Source organism: Salvelinus namaycush, chromosome 26, assembly GCF_016432855.1.
Source record: "Salvelinus namaycush isolate Seneca chromosome 26, SaNama_1.0, whole genome shotgun sequence".
Taxonomy (NCBI): Eukaryota; Metazoa; Chordata; class Actinopteri; order Salmoniformes; family Salmonidae; genus Salvelinus; species Salvelinus namaycush.
In genome coordinates, this window is record NC_052332.1 from 26,641,857 (window position 1) to 26,663,676 (window position 21,820).

A 21,820-nucleotide genomic window follows, 5' to 3' on the forward strand; every position below is an offset into this window, starting at 1 on the left:
ATATATATATATATATATATATATATATATATATATATATATATATATTCGGAAAGTATTCAGACGCCTTGACTTTTTCCACATTTTGTTACGTTTCAGCCTTATTCTAAAATGGATTAAAATTGTTCCCCCCCTCATCAATCTACACACAATACCCCATAATGACAAAGCAAAAACGATTATAAAAAATCTGAAATATCACATTTACATAAGTATTCAGACCCTTTACTCAGTACTTTGTAGAAGCACCTTTGGCAGCGATTGCAGCCTCAAGTCTTCTTGGGTATGGCACTACAAGCTTGGCACACCTGTATTCTTCTTTGCAGATCCTCTCAAGCTTTGTCAGGTTGGATGGGGAGCGTCGCTGCACAGCTATTTTCAGGTCTCTCCAGAGATGTTCGATCAGGTTCAAGTCCGGGCTCTGGCTGGGCCACTCAAGGACTTTCAGAGACTTGTCCCAAAGCCACTCTTGGCTGTGTGCTTAGGATCATTGTCCTGTTAGAAGGTGAACCTTCGCCCAGTCTGAGGTCCTGAGCAGGTTTTCATCAAGGATCTCTCTGTACTTTGCTCCGTTCATGTTTCTCTCGATCCTGACTAGTCGCCCAGTCCCTGTTGCTGAAAAACATCCCCACAGCATGACACTGCCACCCCCATGCTTCACCGTAGGGATGGTGCCAGGTTTCCTCCAGACGTGACGCTTCGACCGAATGGCTTGGTTTTTTCTCTGACATGAACCGTCAACTGTGGGACCTTATATAGACAGATATGTGCCTTTCCAAATGATGTCCAATCAATTGAATTTACCACAGGTAAACTCCAATCAGGTTGTAGAAACATCTCAAGGATGATTCATGGAAACAGGATGCACTTGAGCTCAATTTCGAGGCTCATAGCAAAGGGCCTGAATAATTATGTGAATAAGGTATGTTTTTTATTTTTAATACATTTGCAAAAAATTTGAAAACCTGTTTTCGCTTTGTCATTATGGAGTATTCTGTGTGAACTGATGAAAAAAAACAACATAATTGAATCAATTTTAGAATAAGGCTGTAACGTAACAAAATGTGGAAAAAGGGAAGGGCTCATAATACTTTCCAAATGCACTGTATACTAAGCAAAAATATAAATGCAACTAGCGACAATTAGAAAGATTTTACTGACAGTACATAAGGAAATAAATGTATTCATTAGGCCCCAATCTATTGATTTCACATGACTGTGCAGGGGTGCAGCCATGGGTGGGCATAGGCCCACCCACTTGGCAGCCAGTCCCAGCCAACCATTATTAGCTTTTCCCTACAAAAGGGCTTTATTACAGACAAAATACCCCACCCCACTGAGGATCCCGCAGATGAAGCCAGACGTGGAGGTCTTGGGCTGGCATGGTTACACATGGTCTGGGGTTGAGGCCAGTTGGACATACTGCCAAATTCTCCAAAACGACATTGGAGGCAGCTTATGGTAGAGAAATGAACATTCAATTCTCTGGTAACAGCTCTGGTGGACATTCCTGCAGTCAGCATGCCAATTGTACGCTCCCTCAAAACTTGAGACAATTGCGGCATTGTGTTGTGTGACAAAACTGCACATTTTAGAGAGGCCTTTTGTCCCCAGCACAAGGTGCACCTGTGTAATGATCATGCGGTTTAATCAGCTTCTTAATATGCCACTATCAGGTGGATGGATTATCTTGGCAAAGGAAAAATTCTCACAAAGGGATGCAAAAAAAATTGAGAGAAATAAGCTTTTGTGCTTATGGAACATTTCTGGGATTTTTTATTTCAGCTCATGAAACCAACACTTTACATGTTGTGTTTACATTTTTGTTTTGTGTATATACACACACGGACAATTTTACAGAAGACAAACAAAATGTTATTGTTCATTCTATTCTTAAAGGGATTGACCAGGGACAAAGTGCTTCATCTTAGACAAATAAAAAATCTATAGTATATTAAGTTTTATACTACGCTATGTGCAAGTGTGAAAATCTACAGCAATTTTTATAGAAATCATCCTTTTACCATACAAAAATATACAATCATTTTTTTACCCAGTTCTTTCATACAAATGTTCCCTTCAGAAACGTCAACTTCAGCAGTTGTAATCTTATCTACAGGCAAATATTTGACCGTGACACACATTTATGTGAAACATAGATGATTGTATACAAAGAAATTATGCACAGAGTTAATAAACAGCTATACACAAATAGCTTATACTTCTCTTCAAAACGTCTAGATGAAATCAACATGGCTGAGTATGATATGAGTGGTCTATTGACTGGCATTCTACCATGTTTCTCCCACTGCATGACCACACACACACACACACTCACTCTGTTCTCTGGAGCTCAGCAAAGAATCAAAAACACACTCAGGAATAATTCAGACAACATGGCTCTTACAACACATACTATATGTCAAAACATCAAATCAACAAGCTTTGGTCTAGTGACAGGAATTGTCCTGCAAATGTTCATTTCCTTCATTTAAAAATATGAAGATGATATACAGATGATTGATTTTCCCTCAACCCGTCATTCAAGTTCTTTCATTGGTCAGGGCAGGAAAATGCCCCACAGAGCCCTCTAGTGTTCATCAACATCCACTACAACCAGAGAGAAAGGATGCACCAATGAGTGAATGACAATAGCATTAATCTTTATACAGTATGTTGGCAACCTATGTGATTCAAAATATTCTGCTGGGATTACAATTTAACTGAATTGACATTCCCTGTGACTGAGAACTAAATCTAACAATGCTGGATTGGTGTGTGTTGGCAATGTAGTGTCTCATACTACAGTATATATTAGGTGGAATACGTAAATAGGCAGTGGTCCAGCCTCCAGATCCAGAACTCTTGGCTAAGCAGACTTCATAGTTATGTCATCTGATATTGACTCAGTCTAAGACTTCTTCAGTGAGAAAAGATTGAGATAATCAACTGATATGATTATACAGCCTGCCGCTGAGATCAATCTACCCTCAGCCCAAGTGCATGTATACCCGTATGGCCAACTAAACGAAGGTTAGTGCTGCACTCTCCCAACTGATTGAATTGTCATCTCGCATATATGTGTGAAAAACAACTACTACTTGGGTCTATGCCAGAGGCTTCCAATTGCTTTAGAGTGTTTTGCTATGGATGCAAATGGCTATAATGGAAAGGGTCAGTCAAGAGGTGTGGGACCTGATCGTCAGGGCAGAGGTGGGGATGGGTCAGAGGGTAAAGGTATACTGGGGATATGGAGTCAGTGAGCAGTAAACAAGTGTCATGGCTATCCGTACCTGCTACAGGTAGGTGTCATGCTCTGTGCTGCTCAGGCTCTGATTGGAGCCCAGCAGGGCTGTGTCTTTGAGGGGGGAGGGCTCGCTGGGTTCAAGGTAGGCTGCCACTGGGGTCGGAAAGCTGTTTTTCTTCCCATTCTTCTCCTCTTTGGTCCTTTTCCTTTCCTTGTCCTCCCCATTGCTCTTGGTTGCCAGGGGCGACTCGACTATGATGGTGGGGTTCTGTCTCAGGTCTTGGCAACTGGGCGGCTCGGCAGCCATGATGGCCTTGGCGCCGTGCATTCTGGGAAGGGACTTGCAGTGCAACTCACCCCGGGTCTCCTTCCAGCGCCGCACTGATGCCAGGTGCTCCTTCTCAATGTCCCGCTCTGACACCGGCAGCTCTAGAATCTGGGACAGAGCATAAGGAGTAGTGGTTAACCAGTGGTCTTAGCAGAAATCATGACTCTAATAGTGTTTTATTAAAGTATCAATAGGTGGCAGCAGGGTATTTTTTTCAGTTTACACCATGGCCCTTAGCATGCAATGTGGCCATGACAGTCTCGTCATTCTCAGCTATTCTCAAAGTGACTAAAAAACATGACACTGAGCATTCTCCAGTAATTGATGTTTCTGTTCTATAAGTGTGGCTGTGGGTGGTTGTACCTCCCGCACTAGAAACCCCTCCTGCATGTAGCGTGTATCTATGGTCTTGAGCAGCTCCATAGTCTCATACTGGCCCTGGCACGTCTTCAGCTTGTCCTGGGAGCCCAGCATGCACTTCAACAACACCAGGCCCACCCGGAAGATGATCTTCACTCCTGGACGAACACACACCAGACAGCAGTGGTGTAATGTGCTCAAGTAAAAGTAGTTTTAGGGTATCTGTACTTTACAATTTATATTTATGACAACTTCTCCTTCACTACATTCCTAAAGAAAATTTAACTTTTTATGCCATACATTTTCCCTGACACTCAAAAGTACTCGTTACATGTTGAATGCTTAGCAGGACAAGAAAATGGTCTAATTCACAAACTTATCAAGAGAACATCCCTGGTCATTCCTACCATGGACTCACTAAACACATGCTTCGTTTATAAATGATGTCTCAGTGTTGGAGCGTGCCCCTGGCTATCCGTAAATTAAAAATAATGTAAATGCTGCTGTCTGGTTTGCATTATATACTTTTACTTAAGTATATCTTCACAATTACATTTACTTTTGATACTTAAAAATAATTAATTCATAATTAACTTTTACTTAAGTACTATTTTACTGGGTGTATTTTACTACTTACAACACACAGAGTGTCCTGAGATACAGTTAAAGAAGTCGGAAGTTTACATATACTAAGGTTGGAGTTATTAAAACTTGTTTTTCAACCACTCCACAAATTTCTTGTTAACAAACTATAGTTTTGGCAAGTCGGTTAGGACATCTACTTTGTGCATGACACAAGTCATTTTTCCAACAATTGTTTACAGACAGATTATTTCAAATATAATTCACTGTATCACAATTCCAGTGGGTCAGAAGTTTACATACACTACGTTGACTGTGCAGGTACAGGTACAAAAGTATCTATATCCACAGTAAAACAAGTCGTATATCGACATAACCTAAAAGGCCGCTCAGCAAGGAAGAAGCCACTGCTCCAAAACCCCTGCACATGGGGACAAATATCGTACTTTTTGGAGAAATGCCCCCTGGTCTAATGAAACAAAAATAGAACTGTTTGGCCATAATGACCATTGTTATGTTTGGAGAAAAAAGGGGGATGCTTGCAAGCCGAAGAACACCATCCCAACCGTGAAGCATGGGGGTGGCAGCATCATGTTGTGGGGGTGCTTTGCTGCAGGAGGGACTGGTGCACTTCACAAAATAGATGGCATCATGAGGTAGGAAAATTATGTAGACATATTGAAGCAACATCTCAAGACATCAGTCAGGAAGTTAAAGCTCGTTCGCAAATGGGTCTTCCAAATGGACAATGACCCCAAGCATACTTCCAAAGTTGTGGCAAAATGGCTTAAGGACAACAAAGTCAAGGTATTGGAGTGGCCATCACAAAGCCCTGACCTCAATCCCATAGAAAATGTGGGCAGAACTGAAAAAGCGTGTGCGAGCAAGGACGCCTACAAACCTGACTTATTGTGGGAAGCTTGTGGAAGGCTATCCGAAACATTTGACCCAAGTTAAACAATTTAAAGGCAATGCTACCAAATACTAATTGAATGTATGCAAACTTCTGACCCACTGAGAATGTGATGAAAGAAATAAAAGCTGAAATAAATAATTATCTCTACTATTATTCTGACATTTCACATTCTTAAAATAAATTGGTGATCCTAACTGACCTAAAACAGGGAATTTTTACTAGGATTAAATGTCAGGAATTGTGAAAAACTGAGTTTAAATGTATTTGGCTAAGGTGTACTTCCGACTTCAACTGTAACACTCCTGAGACAGGTGTGTGTGTTCCTTTGTATATTTCAATGTGTCTATGATGTACACTACCGTTCAAAAGTTTGGGGTCACTTAGAAATGTCCTTGTTTTTGAAAGAAAAGCACATTTTTTTGTCCATTAAAATAACAAATTGATCAGAAATACAGTGTAGAAATTGTTAATGTTGTAAATGACTATTGTAGCTGGAAACGGCAGATGGCAATTTCTCGCATGGAATAGCCTTCATTTCTTATTACAAGAATAGACTGATGAGTTTCAGAAGAAAGTTCTTTTTTTCTGGCCATTTTGAGCCTGTAATCTAACCCACAAATGCTGATGCTCCAGATACTCAACTAGTCTAAAGAAGGCAAGTTTTAAGCTGTGCTAACATAATTGCAAAAGGGTTTTCTAATGATCAATTAGCCTTTTAAAATGATAAACTTGGATTAGCTAACACAATGTGCCATTTGAACACAGGAGTGATGGTTGCTGATAATGGGCCTCTGTACGCCCATGTAGATATTCCATAAAAAAATCTGCCGTTTCCAACTACAATTATCATTTACAACATTAACAATGTCTACACTGTATTTCTGATCAATTTGATGTTATTTTAAAATGGACAAAAAATGTGCTTTTCTTTCAAAAACAAGGACATTTCTAAGTGACCCCAAACTTTTGAACGGTAGTGTATGTAATGATGAGTATGCCGGCGTGTGTATGTTTCTGTCTGTCTAAAGAGCATGCCTCAGTGCTCTCATGTGGACATAATTTAATGTGTGTATGTTTACTGTGTGGAATGTCTCTCTCACCCTCACAGAGGAACATGTCCCAGACGCGCAGCACGGAGACCCAGGGCAGGGTTCTGGAGAAGGCACACATGAACCACTCTGTCATGTACAGGATGGGGTCCAGCTTGTGCTTCTTCAGGTGGCGGTGGGCCAGAGGAGACACCTGCTTCAGCAGAGCAAACAGGATCTCTCCATCCAGCTGGATCGCCTCCTACAGGAGCACACAGGAACAACAGTCAGAAAGGAGAGCAGAGGGGGAGAGAGGCAGGGAGGGGTGAGCGGGAGAAAGAAAGAGTGTGTGAGAGAGTGTGAGGGGACACGAGAACAGACTCCTTCCTCTTTGTTAAATCTAATAGTTGCATTATCTGGACCACATTGTCTGGTCACCCGCTCACTCAGGGCATTATGTCATTAGCATGTCACGGTCACAGACAACAAGCTACAGGTATGCAATGACAGCAGCACATGCCAGCTAGAGAGCTGGCCCAATAATATGAACTGCAAGCCTGCATTTCAACATGATTGTCACCTAAAATTGTACAGCTTTTCTTTTCCAAGACACGGGTGTTCCTGACAATGATAAACATGCTGAATGAATGTTTAATTTGATTTTAGTGACAGGTAAGCTCTTTGAGTTAACCCAATTAACTGTATCCCGTATGCCTGATCTTTAAACCCTAGTAAAAGACCTCACCCTGTCACAGCCAACAGTCAGCAAATTCTCTAAAGCACATGATCTTGGGTCATTGTATTTTTGTGTCTATGTGTTCTTTTTGAGTATAAGTGTGAGTGAAGGAGAGAGAATGTGTATGTAGTTTGAAGTAACGTGCGTCTTACCAGCCCTGCACTGTAGTATCCAGGAAGGTACTTCTCACAGATCTGGACCAGACCCCAGAATGCATCCTGTCAATAAAGCACAAACATAAATTAAACATGACGGTTGACGTATGTATGCAACATTATCAGAAAACATTGTCGTGTGAGTAACAGTATGTGTGTGTGTGTGTGTGTGTGCAGGCTCACCTCAGCAGGCATGTGCATTAGCAGCACAGCAGCAATGGGAGCCTGGGCCTGGCAGTAACCCTCCTCTGGCCGGTGCAGAGTATAGGCCTTCAGGACACGGTACAGGTCCTGCTGCCTAAATACATAGTAAGCACAATTCAGTTACTAAAAAACAAACATAGAAAAATACTGAGACAAAGGCACAAGTAACACCAACAGAAACAATAACAAACAACGTCCCATTCACATTGCTTACCCATGGCCTCCTCTTGCCACAAACATCTCATGGAAGGGGAACTGTCTGTGGAGGTCCCTCTCTATCACATCCACCCACTTAGGGTCTCCTGCCTGGCTGTCCAGCTCCTTAAAAAGAAACACAGCTATTTACATGCTACACTATGTGTAAAAGTATAAGTGTGTGTGTTTGTGAGAGAAACTGGTATTAACAGTGGAGGGTAGTGAGTAACCTCAAATGTGCCCTTGTGCTGCTCCCTCTTCACCTTTCCTCCAGACAGGTAGAGCCACGCCCGGCCTCGCAGAGAGGGGGGTATGCCCTTCTGACAGCGCAGCTTCATCTGGGGATAGGGAGTTAGTGCTATGGTTACAGCCACTCATTATCATGCACGGTCAGATTAGTTTAAAAATCATGGGAATTCCATAAGTGTAATATATTAAAATATCAAGCAAGGGGAACAGGTTGTTCAATTATGTGTTGAATGACTTTCCTTCTACAGTTCATGACCTAAGGACTTTTCTCCAGGCTGGTTTGTGTACACTGTGTGTGTAATAATAAATCAGCTGAGTTACACATTGCAAAACAGGTGGGCTGTGGTGATTGCATTGTGACCTGACAGGTGCATACTGTAGTTTCCAAAGCAGTCACTCAACAGGAGTAAAAGGGGTGACACATAACAGCTTGCAAGGCTACCTTAACATGCTTCTAGAAAAGACCAACACAGGAATTTGCTGTTATCGTCAGCAATGGGATTTGTGTAGATCAGCCAGTGTTTGACTGACTTACCTTCTTGTGTCTCTTTGCCATCCACTTGTCCCAGTTGTTGAGCATGTCCAGCCATTTGGCCTCCCTCTGCCTCAGCACCTCAGGAGGGATGTTTTCAGCTCTGTGGGAGTCAGGGAGACAGACCGACCGACCCAGGGTCACACTACAGACACATACATCTGTCTCTCTAAACAAACACTCAGGGATTTATTACTTTAGACATGAAAAGCAAAAGGTAGTCAAATGGCCAACCAGACTATTTACATTGACCCCACACCTCTTTGTTTTTACACTGCTGCTACTTGCTGTTTATTATCTATGCAGTCACTTTACCCCTACCTACATGTAAAAATTAACCTGACTAACCTGTACCCCCGCACATTGACTTGATACCGGTACTCTCTGTATATTGCCTCGTTACTGTTATGTAATCTTGTGTTACTTTTTGATTACATTTTTTTACTTTATTGAGTAAATATTTTCTTAACTCTATTTTTTGAACTGCTTTGTTGGCTAAGGGCTTGTAAGCATTTCATGGTAAGGTCTACTACACCTGTTGTAGTCGGCGAATGTGACAAATACAATTTGACTTGATTGTCAACACAGACAACAGTGAAACAAGAGGAGAGTGAGGGAGGGCCGGGGGCCAAACAGGAAGCGCCATCCATCACACAGGAAGTTGACTTGGAGAAAAACAAAAATACAAGCCGCTTCCTGTTGCTTTTTAAAATAATTTGACCATAGGAGCCTACATTGTTTCTCTTTCAGAAACAACTCTTTCGCTAGAAAACTTGAGTCATATGATCATAGTGTCCGTTGAAACAAGAGCGGAAATTGAAGAAAATATAAAAAAAGACAAGGACAATGTCTGCCATTGTAGCGCCTCTCCATATGAAAACAAGAGACATAGGAGGAGAGCTGGAATTGTGCTCCTTCCCTCGGAAGAGAGAGAGCAGAGGATGGAGGCGAGGACAGTAGAGTCGAGGGCGGTTCAAAAGGGACCCTCAAGACGCTGCGTGTTTCAGAAGGCCTCTGAGAAAAAGCATCTTTATTGCATCCATCGGACAGACACACCCGGTAACCTGGAACTACTGTGGTCAAATTAGCCGAGGGGGATGGAGGAAGGAGGGGTGAACTGTGTAGATGGCGCTGCAATGGCAGTCTTACGGGCTCCTGACCAATTCTGCTATTTTGTGTTTTTTTCCACTAGTTGTTACTTTTTTTGTAGGTAATGTTTCCACCATACCAGGCGGTAATGCAACCGGTCAGGATGCTCTCGATGGTGCAGCTGTAGAACTTTGAGGATCTGGGACCCATGCCAAATCTTTTCAGTCTCCTGAGGGGGAAAAGGTGTTGTAGTGCCCTCTTCACAACTGTCTTGGTGTGTTTGGACCATGATAGTTTGTTGGTGATGTGCACCAAGTCTGGAACCAACAGGACCCTGAACAGCTTCTACCCCAAGTACTGATGGGAAGTTCAGCTCTTTACCAACCTTGATCTTTTTAGGTCATTAGATCAAAATAATTAATCGTTAGACTACTGATTTTCAAATTAATGCCCAGAGCACGCAGGACCGCCTACTCACCATAGAGGCTAATTTGATCTGTCATTTGTAACTGACTTGTAAAAGTGTGATTTAAACAATGTACATTTGTTGATTGCTAGGCATACAAATAATATTATTTCTTGATACAGTTGAGACGAGATCTAGTTGTGGCCGCAACCAGACTAGATTGTGAATGACACGGAATGCATAGCTGGACTGCCGTGAGAGTGATTCGCTCAATATAGTTTGAACTGCAGCCCCCCAAACGATTCGTTACCGAGTTCAAGTTTGTTGAGCAGAGGTTGTGTATGTTTTGGTTCTACAAAGGTGTGTCCATCATAACATTCAATTAATTGCATTAATTTTTGCACCATGCGATCAATTATCAGTTCTAAACATGTATTTTTCTTCTCTATGCTGCCTGCAGCGTGATCGATTTTCCCTAGCGGACATGATAGACAGTTGCTGGTCAGAGCAAGTCTCCAGAGGCGCTGAGCCGGACGACCATGTATTTATCCTGCTGCAGAATTAATTGCGGCCAGCAGGTGAAATGAATGACTAAAATGAATGAGTCACTCAGAAAAAAAACGAATCTTGATTCTCGAGTCAGCAAAGAGTCGTTCAAAAAGAACGAATCATTCGTGAACTGCACATCACTACCTCCAAGCCACAAGACTTCTAAACAAGAGTGCTAAATAGCTACCTCCATTTACCCTTTTTTTGCACCAACAGTTGTCTCGATGACTATGCACACACACACTGGACTCTGCCCACAAATATACCGTACTTACACCAATACACACAAAAGCTGAGACGATAAACTGAAAAAGATTGACAACGACTATACCGACCACTTATCGTGGGCATTTTGCTGATATCGTTCACTATGATAAGTAGCCTATACTAGAGAAATATGGGTGACTTAACGGGATAATTGGTAGCTACAAACATTCAAAAACTAGTAGTTTAAAGGGTCATAAAAAATGTTTTGTTTACATTTATTGTTGTACATTTATAGTAATGGTATTAATTCAGGCAATTTGGATTTTAGCTCCATATCGCCCAGATTCACACTTTTTTGCACTAACTCTCCTGCACTGACTATGCACACACACACCGTACATACACCCACACCACACGCATATTGACACCACACACACACTTTCCACATTTGCTGCTGCTACTGTGTTATCTATCCTGTTGCCTAGTCACTTTACCCCTAACTATATGTACATATCTACCTCAATTACCTCCTACCCCTGCACATCTACTCTGTACTGGTACTCCCTGTATATAGCCATGTTATTTTGATTGTTATTCACTGTGTATTTATTCCTTGTGTCTCTGTTTTTATATCTTTATCTCGGCATTCTTGGAAAAATACTCTTAAGTAAGAATTTCACTGTTACACCTGTGGTTTACAAAGCATGTGACATAAAATTAGATTTGGAATTATACTGTGTCATTGTCCTCATTATATGTAGCCTCTCCTTTTTCTCAGCGATGAATGAAAATAGGTTGTGTGTTGTAGGCTACATAAATAAATCCTCAGTGGAGGCACAGACCTCGGACATATCACGCATACAAGGCAATAGAACACACACAGATCCATGCACACACAGATACCACTGTTGTCACAGTGGCAGCAACTGTGGTAGCCGTAGCATCATTAGTCAAAGGACAACATGCCCTTTCCCTTCCAATGGAGCAAACCAAAACAGCCAGAAAAGCCTGCTGCAGAATGCACAACAAAGAGACTTTACAATAATAATAAAAGACAGTTTGGACAGGCTAAAACTAACAAGCTCTTCACTTAAGAGGCTCTGACAAGTCTGCTTTGTTTAGACTTTTTACATTTATTCTAGGGACTGCCTTGCAGTCATTAGTCTACATCCAACAAAATGGGCAGAACACAGACCTGCATTCTCTTTCAAACTCCAGCAGATCATATGGCATGACAGATACTAGGACATAAAAACCCCAGAGTGAAAGACAAGGGGTCACTCATGCCGTGCAAACAGCAGTGCCTCACAAGCACCTGCTTTACAAGGTAGACAAATACCAGGTAGTACAAAGGGCTGAGTGCAGCATAGACACAGTGATTGGCATTAGCCTGGCTGAATTAGTGCAGACTATCAGATTACAGTCATCCCGTGTCGAGGGTGATCTTAGGAAGCTCTAGGTAAACAGGGACAGGTGTTCCAAATACTATAATTTTGAGCAATCACTCTCAAATACAAAACACCATACAAACAGTTCAGAGTGCTGGGATGTGGCATGCTTTTTTATCACATCTTGGCACTCTAGGGGGAGGGGCCTGTCATTGGTGGGGGAGGAGCAGCGTCTGATCTCTTCCTACTCCTCAAAGGAAATTAATCCTCAGAAAAAACAGTGGAACACTTGCCACAGCCTGTGAAGCACACAGAAAACAGGAAGCTCTGAGAACATTCCCCTAGTTCTGTTCCCCCCCACTCCTACTCCTGGTGCTTGTCAACCACTCACAGGGGGCCTAAACACAAGAGAAATGCACATCACAATAGGTTGTATGTAGAGTCAGAAGACGTTTGTTTGGACCAAGTGGTGACACATCAGGCCGGTATTCTGTTTTGCAAGGAACCAGCGGCACATGTTGAACTCAGTGGCTAAAAGCCATAGTAGTGTAGAAAAGAAAATGGCTGTGTCCGAATACCCATACTTGTGTTCTAAATAGTAGGCTTCTTGGGCATGCAGGAATTTAATTCTGATCCTAAAGTCTTCTTAGACTCAACAACTCTGAATCAATTATCAGCAGACAAATAATTATCAATAAAAACAGAGACATTGTTAAAAAGTGAACGCGGAGGAAAAACACCAGGAAAGGACGGCTTTCCCATAGAATTCCATTTAACATTTTGGGACAAAGTAGCGCCCCTATTTACACAAATGACAATAAACGTCACTCAATCCAGTGCTTCCTAGTTACATGTATCAAACAGTTATTTAAGTTATATTAAAACAAGGAAAATCTGGAGAGTCCTCTGCTGATTAGACCCATAACTTTAATAAATTGTGACAAAATAATAACAAAGCTCATAAGCAATAAGAATGGCAAAAGTATTACCCAGACTTGATACATATCAAACAGGGCATATTAAAAATAGACAAACAAATACAATAACATTTCAGTTTAATACAATATGCTAAAAAACAAGGTATAGATTTATCAATAATGGCTGGTGATGTCGAAAAGGGTTTCGACCGTATTGAATGGCCTTTTCTATTTCGAAAAATGTAACATTTTATATACATTTCAAAAATGTAGTATGCTTTAAAGGGTAACTCTCGACCCCAATTTCAGTCTTTACCCAACCCCTTCAAGTAAAATTAAAAATGCATTCAGGTGAGAAGTTGTGAGTGGGGGGGAATTGCTCATAAATATTACGTTTGGGGGTGGGTAAACAGTTGTACCTGATCCCAACACTTTCTCACTAAATCATACCAGAAGTCCACTGGCACCCTCTAATAATCAAATTATGTGCATCGTGAGCAAATACAGCTTTGAACAGTTACCGCACATCAATTGCCACTTGTGGTATAAGTTCAAATCCTTGAAAATGTGGACTCACATGCAATTAAGTGCAATCATCACCTTGAAAATGAAGATTAGTGTCTCAAATCAATCCAACCTGCATTTCAGTACACAGTAGCTCTTTTTCCAATGGTCAAATTAACTCAGACTGATCTTGGGCACTGTTAAAAAAAATAAAAAAATACTACCAGGGTTACCCCTCTCGCAGGTATGCCTTCACTTTTCAGAATTAAAAGTGTTTGGGCACGGGATAAATATTGTAAATAATGGGATTAGAACTCACAACCATTGAATTAGTGGACTGCGCCACCAGTCGGGAAAAACACAAGACGAGTCAACATGACCACCACTGTCATCCATTTCTTTTTACGATGGATGTAGCTACCACAGGAGGTTGGTGGCACCTTAATTGGGGAGAACGGGCTTGTGGTAATGACTGGAGTGGAATCAGTGGAATGGTATCAAATACATAAAACGCATGGTTTGCATGTGTTTGATGCCATTCCATTTGCTCCGTTCAGGCCATTATTATGAGCCGCCGTTCTTCCCTCGGCAGCCTTCACTAGCTACGAATATAAACGTATAATCCTCATAGCCTTCAGATGTGCATGAAACGGTAAGCAAAAACCTTGAATTTGGCTTTTTGAATTTTGCATCAAGCAAAATATATTGGCACAGTCCACTTACCAAGTCCATTGCCAAATAAGGCACACTGTCACCTGCTTTTATAGAAAGACTTGAGGTGGTACCACCCAGCACATCTAGAAGAGAGTGTATTTCATACCGAACCCCTCCCTTGAGATGACATAAGTGTTCCTACATAACCATTTCAAATGGTTAAGAGATGAAGCGCTAGGGGCAAAAAGAGCTAGGTTTACTACTAAAAGTTCCAAATATATCACTTTTGAAATTAACTGTCCAAATGAAGCCCAGAATGTGTGTTTCACTATAACTAAGCCTAAAACATGTGGTTTTCTATGTTTTTTTTTTGCATGAAAGTTCTTTAAAAGGCCCAGCGCAGTCAAATACCATTTTAATGTAAGAGCTGTTTTGAAAAGACCACCTGAAATTTCAGGCTTTTTTGGTGGGATGGAGCTTTGGCTTGCCTGATGACACCACCAGGCAGTAAAGGAGTTAATAGACCAATAAGAGAGATCAAAATCAAATAAAATGTTATTGGTCACATGCACCGAATACAACAGGTGTAGATATTACTGTGTAATGCTTACTTACGAGCCAATTCCCAACAATGGAGCTTTAAAATGTATGAAAAATATTTGCAATGTAAAAAAAGGAAATAGTAATACAATAAAAAAGGCTATACACAAGGAGTACAAGTACGAGTCAATGTGCAGGTGTACGAGGTAGTTGAGGTAATACAGTATTGTACATGTAGGTAGGGGTAAAAGTGACATGGCAATCAGGATATATAATAGAGTATCAGCAGCGTATCTGAGGAGTGTGAAAGTGTGTTTATGTGCAAGTCTGTGTGTATGTGTGTAAGCGTATGTAGTGTGTGTGTTGGAGTGTCAGGTCTAGGATCCAGGTGTTCAGTCTCAGGCTCCTTAGCGTAGTGATGAGCTTGAGGACCCTATGGTGTTGAACACTGAGCTATACTCAATGAACAGCATTGTCACATAAGTGTTCCTTTTGTCCAGATGGGAAAAGGCAGTGTGGAGTGCAATAGAGATTGTGTCATCTGTAGATCTGTTGGGGCGGTATGCAAATTAGAGTGGGTCTAGGGTTTCTGGGATGGTGTTGATGCGAGTTATGACCAGTCTTTCAAAGCATTTCATGGCTACAGATGTGAGTGCTACGGGGCGTTAGTCATTTAGACAGAATACCTTGGCGTTCTTGGGCACAGGGACTTTGATGGTTTTCTTGAAAGATGTAGGTAACATGTCTGCTTTGAGTACACGTACTGGTAATCCGTCTGTCCCCTCGGCTTTGTAAATGTTGACCGATTTAAAGGTCTTGCTCACATCGGCTACAGAGAGCGTGATTACAGAGTCATCCGGAACAGCTGGTACTCTCATGCACGCTTGTGTGTCGCTTGTCTCGACTCGAGCATAAAAGGCATTTAGCTTGTCTGGTAGGCTTGCGTCACTGGGCAGCTCACGGCTGGGTTTCCCTTTGTAGTCCGTAATAGTTTTCAAACCCTGCCACATCCGACGAGAGTCAGAGCTTCGCTAAGAAGCTATTTTTGTTAATTTTTAAACAGAAATGTCTTTCAGCCACCAGTAAATATACTAAGTTTCAAATTACTTTTCCCTCAATCAATCTTAAAAGAATTGAATGGACTACCTACATGTGCATTTATCCTACGGTATTTACCAAAACCACCCCAAGCCCACCTGGTCGTGCTGCTGATCCAGTTTCTGCCTGCAGCTATGGAACCTTGACCTGCTCACTGGTCGTGCTACCTTGTCCCGGACCTGCTGTTTCGACCCGCTCTCTCCCCCCTATGAAAAGCCAACTGACATTTACTACCGAGTTGCTGACCTGTTGCACCCTCTATAAGCACTGTGATTATTATTTGACGCTGCTGGTCATCTTTGAACGTTAGAACATCCTGAAGAACAATCTGGCCTTAATGGCCATGTACTCCTATAATCTCCACCCGGCAGAGTCAGAAAAGGACTGGCCACGCCTCAGAGCCTGGTTCCTCTCTTGGTTTCTTCCTAGATTCCTGCCTTTCTAGGGAGTTTTTCAGAGCCACCTTGCTTCTACAGCTGCATTGCTTGCTATTTGGGTTTTTAGGATAGGTTTCTATATAAGCACTGGCAATTGCTGATGTAAAACCCGCTTTATAGATACATTTGATGGAGCATTTGATTGATTTTAATAGAAAAATATAACAGTAAGGTACTTAACTTCTTATGGCTGGGGGCGCTGTTTTCACGTTCAAGTGAAAAGCGTGCCCAGAGTAAACTGCCTGCTACTCAGGCCCAGAAGCTAAGATATGCATATTATTAGTATATTTGGATAGAAAACACTCCGAAGTTTCTAAAACTGTTTGAATGATGTCTGTGAGTATAACAGAACTCATATGGCATGCAAAAACCTGAGAAAGAATCCAACCAGGAAGTGGGAAATCTGAGGTTTGTAGGTTTTCAAGTCTTTGCCTATCCAAGATAGTGTAAATTTGGTCCGATTGCACTTCCTAAGGCTTCCACTAGATGTCAACAGTCTTTAGAACCTTGTTTCGGGCTTCTACTGTGAAGGGGGAGCGAATAAGAGCCGTTTGACTAAGGAGTCTGGCAGAATGCCATGAGCTAAGTCAGGCGCGTGGCCGTGAGAGCGAGCTCTGTTCTTTTTCATTTCTAAAGACAAAGGAATTGTCCGGTTGAAACATTATTGAAGATTTATGATAAAAACATCCTAAAGATTGATTCTATACATCGTTTGACATGTTTCTACGAACTGTAATAGAACGTTTTTGACTTTTCGTCTGGACCTAGTGCTCGCGCCTTGTGAATTTGGATTTGTGAACTAAACGTGAGAACAAAAAGGAGGTATTTGGACATAAATGGACTTTATCGAACAAAACAAACATTTATTGTGGAACTGGGATTCCTGGGAGTGCATTCCGATGAAGATCATCAAAGGTAAGTGAATATTTATAATGCTATTTCTGACTTCTGTTGACTCCACAACATGGCGGGTATCTGTATGGCTTGTTTTGGTCTCTGTACTCAGATTATTCCATGGTGTGCTTTTGCTGTAAAGCTTTTTTGAAATCTGACACAGTGGTTGCATTAAGGAGAAGTATCTTTAATTCCATGCATAACACTTGTATTTTCATCAACATTTATGATGAGTATTTCTGTAAATTGATGTGGCTCTCTGCAAAATCACCGGATGTTTTGGAAGCAAAACATTACTGAACATAACGCGCCAATGTAAACTGAGATTTTTGGATATAAATATGAACTTTATCGAACAAAACATACATGTATTGTGTAACATGAAGTCCTATGACTGCCATCTGATGAAGACCATCAAAGGTTAGTGATTTATTTTCTCTCTATTTCTGCTTTTGGTTACTCCTCTCTGGCTGGAAAAATGGCTGTGTTTTTATGTGACTAGGCACTGACCTAACATAAATCGCATGGTATGCTTTCGTCGTAAGGCCTTTTTGAAATCGGACACTGTGGTGGGATTAACAACCAGTTCATCTTTAAAATGGTGTATAATACTTGTATGTTTGAGGAATTTTAATTATGAAATTTCTGTTGTTTGAATTTGGCACCCTGCACTTTCACTGGCTGTTGTCAAATCGATCCCGTTAACGGGATTTCAGCCGTAAGACGTTAATTGTTACTCAGAAATGATTTGATATTGAGATGAAAACAGCTGCATAGGGCCTTTCAATGCCAGGATGTTCTACTAAGTTAGACTTTCATAAAGTAGAATTCTCTGCACGCTACTGAGGAAGAGAATTGTCTTTTCACACACGTGTTTGACAACAGTTGATAATCAGATGAACAAGCTTGATTGCGCATTAGATGATGCCTTCACAGTGTGGATGATCATTATGTTCATATTTGTTCCTTACTACATTAAGCTACGTTTTTACTAAACAGTACATTCTAGATAGTATATTAGTACACAGTAGGCAATGTCGTTTTAGTAAGTAGTAGGCAAGAAGGATTTCAGTCATCGCCACTTACAATTTTAATAAATCAAAAGCACTTTACAATAGAGGTCGACCGATTATTTTTCAACGCCGATACCGATTATTGGTGGAACAAAAAAAGCCGATACCGATTAATTGGCCATTTTTTTTGTATTGATTTATATATTACAACAATACTAAAGGAACAATGAACACTTATTTTAACTTAATATAAATACAATCTAATTAGTCTCAAATAAATAATGAAACATGCTCAATTTGGTTTAAATAATGCAAAAACAGTGATGGAGAATAAAGTAAAAGTGCAATATGTGCCATGTAAAAAAGCTAAAGTTCCTTGCTCAGAACATATGAAAGCTGGTGGTTCAATATTCCCAGTTAAGAAGTTTTATGTTGTAGTTATTATAGGAATTATGATGCGTCGACTATTTCTCTCAATCCCTTTGTATTTCATATACCTTTAATGTTCTAACCAGCACTTTAGTATTGCCAGCATAATCTCAGGAGTTGATAGGCTTGAAGTCATAAACAGCGCTGTGATTCAAGCATTGCTAAGACCTGCTGTCAAACGCAGTAAAGTTTGAATGAATGCTTACGAGCCTGCTGCTGCCTACCACCGATCAGTCAGACTGCTCTATCAAATCATAGACTTAATTATAATAAACACATAAATAGGAGACTTTGATCATTAATATGGTCAAATCCATAAACTATAATTTCGAAAACAAAATGTTTATCCTTTCAATGAAATACAGAACCCTTCCATATTTTATCGAACGGGTGGCAACCCTAAGTCTAAATATTGCTGTTACATTGCACAACCTTCAATGTCATAATTATGTTAAATTCTGGCAAATTAGTTCGCAACGAGCCAGGCTGCCCAAACTGTTGCATATACCCTGACTCTGCATGCAATAAACGCAAGAGAAATGACACATTTTCCCTAGTTAATATTGCCTGCTAACATTAATTTATTTAAAATAAATATGCAGGTTTAAAAATATATACTTCTGTGTATTGATTTTAAGAAAGGCATTGATGTTTATGGTTAGGTAGAGTCGTGCAACGATTGTGCTTTTTTTCGCGAATGGGCTTTTGTTAAATCATCACCCGTTTGGCGAAATAGGCTGTGATTCGATGATAAATTAACAGGCACCGCACTGATTATATGCAACACAAGACAAGCTAGTTAACCTAGTAATATCATCAACCACGTGTAGTTAACTAGTGATTATGTGAAGATTATTTTTTTATAAGATAAGTTTAATGCTAGCCAGCAACTTACCTTGGCTCCTTGCTGCACTCGCAGTTCTCGTGGAATGCAATGTAATCGGCGGCCAAAAATGCCGATTACCGATTGTTATGAACATTTTAAATCGGCTCTAATTAATCGGCGATTCCGATTAATCGGTCGACCTCTACTTTACAAGGCAGCAGGCAGTACCCAGCCGAACATAACACACATTGGTAAACAAAATGAGAAAGGGAAAATGCCATACAACACAAAGGCTGTCAAGTCTCCATGGAAGCAGATTATGTACAATATGTTACAAATTCCAATTTGCTGTGGCTAACGTTAGCTAGGCGGCTAACGCTAACTAGCTCTAGGAGTTAGGGATTAAGGTTTGGGTTAAGATTAGGAGTTAGGTTGAAGGGTTTAGGTTAGGGAAAAGGTTAGCTAAAAAGGTCAAGGTTAGGGGATGGGTTCGCTAACATGCTAAGTTGTTGCAAAGTAGTAAATTGTTGTTAATTAGCTAAAATTCTAAAGTTGTCCGTGATGAGATTCGAACACGCAACCTTTGGGTTACTAGACGTTCGCGTTTTAAGTCTTAAATATGTAACCATACCAAACGTAACGTAAATTTATTATGTTACGTCTAGTCTATGAGACCAGCCTGGAGTGTAACACTGAGCAAGAGGAAGAAATGTTTATGTTGGCCTCCAGGGATAACAAATAACAGGCTACTGATTAAAATGTGGATTGCATATTAGAAAATAACAAACAGTAAAGTGGTGCGTGAAGTCAGATGACAAGGGGTCAATCAGGTGACTAATCTGTAAGAAACTTCTTATGACAACGTCTTGACAATTTAGAACAGTCATGTCTGTCATCCACAGACGAACGAGCTAGCTAGCGACGTCATTTTTTATGGAAAATTCTAAACAGATGGGTCATACTTACGATTGTTCTGAATATTGTTGTGCACCCCCAATAAATCCATATTTATCCGTCTGTCTCTCACTGGTATAGGCATTTAGTTCCGAGTCTGAGCCGAAGAGGTTGCCTTCTCCATCTGTCAGTGCCAGACTTTCTGTCGTGCCCCGCAAACTTTTGCGGGACTCTGCTGACTTAAGTCCATTGCCTGGTTCTATTTTTGCCATTTAAACCACTAGCTCCCTCTAGCTTACTTCTTCAAATACAATTAGTCAACTAAACCTCCCATTATTTAATTGTAACTTTAGCTAGGTAGCTAGTTTTTGGTTGTCCAACATCTTGTCATAAGCTGACCATAGCATCGTCGCAGTTAAATCAGTAACCTAGCTAGCTAGCCTTAATCAAAGCAACTAGCTAGTTATCTCGACTAACTAGTACGCTAATAAACGTTAGCTCGCCAACCAATTAACGTTAACGAAAATAAAAAAACAATGTCAGAATCAATGAATGGCAACTAGATAGCTAGCTGGCTATGTTTGCCAACCGCTAGCACTGCCAGTGAGAAGCATGCCACTAACGTTAGCTGTTTAACAACAACAGCACCGCAAGTCAAAATACAAAAATTGGTATACTTCTAATGACTGGTCAGCCCGATAAAACCGTTGAAATCAAATGACAATCAATCTCTCACAGGGCTGGCACGTCTAAAGAGGTGATGCAGAGACAGAAAAGATAACCCAGATATGTCACAGGTCTACATGTCTTCTTCTTCGGTGGGGTTTAACAGAGGTTGGCATCCAACGTTATGGTGCATTACCGCCACCAACTGCTGGAGTGTGGGCCAAAGACAGAGAGATAATAAATCCTACCTGACAGCCCTGTTGCTATTAAAAAAGACAACATATTTGAGACTATATCTAAGGAAGTTCTACTCAATAAATGCTTGAAACTAATTCCCTGTATCTCCATCTTCCTCATACGAGATATCATCCTCTCTCTTTCCCTCTGATACTGCCCACACTGTAGCAACACATGCTCCACAGTCTCTGTTTCCTGGCAATAATAACACTTTCCTGTTGGATACTTTCCTATCACATTTAAAGTCTTATTCAACCGGCTGTGTCCCACCCTTAATCGTGTAAAAATAGTCTCCTCTCTTCTGTACCATCCTGTACTTGAAATAAATGCATGCCCTTAGTATCTATATCTATGCTCCTGCCATCTCTGCACCATCACTGTCCATGCTCATTAAAACTACTAAGTGTTTGTTTAGCCAGTACATCAACTGCCTCGTTCCCCTCCACCCCCACATGGGCTGGGACCCAATCAATTGTATCTGTATACCCATTTGTCTAATCCTGCCATGGGTTTGTTGTACCTCATAAAGTAGGTATTGTC

General features: G+C 40.9%; 1 protein-coding gene across 3 annotated transcripts; it reads right to left on the minus strand.

Annotated features, from left to right (window-relative positions):
* Positions 1 to 1,759: 1,759 nt before the first annotated feature.
* LOC120021697 (TBC1 domain family member 10A-like) lies at positions 1,760 to 21,176 on the minus strand. 3 transcript variants are annotated; one of them, XM_038965536.1, is made up of 10 exons: positions 20,450 to 21,176; positions 8,536 to 8,635; positions 7,982 to 8,089; positions 7,771 to 7,877; positions 7,536 to 7,650; positions 7,350 to 7,415; positions 6,534 to 6,723; positions 3,939 to 4,093; positions 3,294 to 3,683; positions 1,760 to 2,610 (listed from the first exon to the last, which is right to left on the minus strand). In XM_038965536.1, the coding sequence occupies exons 1-9, from the start codon at positions 20,647 to 20,649 to the stop codon at positions 3,297 to 3,299; spliced, it is 1,428 nt and encodes a 475-aa protein (XP_038821464.1). In that variant the 5' UTR covers positions 20,650 to 21,176; the 3' UTR covers positions 1,760 to 2,610; positions 3,294 to 3,296. The 3 variants fall into 3 exon arrangements, with proteins under 3 accessions (XP_038821464.1, XP_038821465.1, XP_038821463.1); XM_038965537.1 differs by having other exon boundaries at positions 1,760 to 3,683; positions 8,015 to 8,089; XM_038965535.1 differs by having other exon boundaries at positions 1,760 to 3,683.
* Between the last annotated feature and the right edge of the window lie 644 nt (positions 21,177 to 21,820).

Coding starts and splice junctions, on each gene's coding strand:
- LOC120021697 (XM_038965536.1), bottom strand. CDS start 20,649: ATGGCAAAAATAGAACCAGGCAATGGACTTAAGTCAGCAGAGTCCCGC. Junction 7,651..7,770: donor GTGGCAAGAGGAGGCCATGG/GTAAGCAATGTG, acceptor CTATGTATTTAG/GCAGCAGGACCTGTACCGTG. Junction 7,416..7,535: donor TAATGCACATGCCTGCTGAG/GTGAGCCTGCAC, acceptor CTTTATTGACAG/GATGCATTCTGGGGTCTGGT.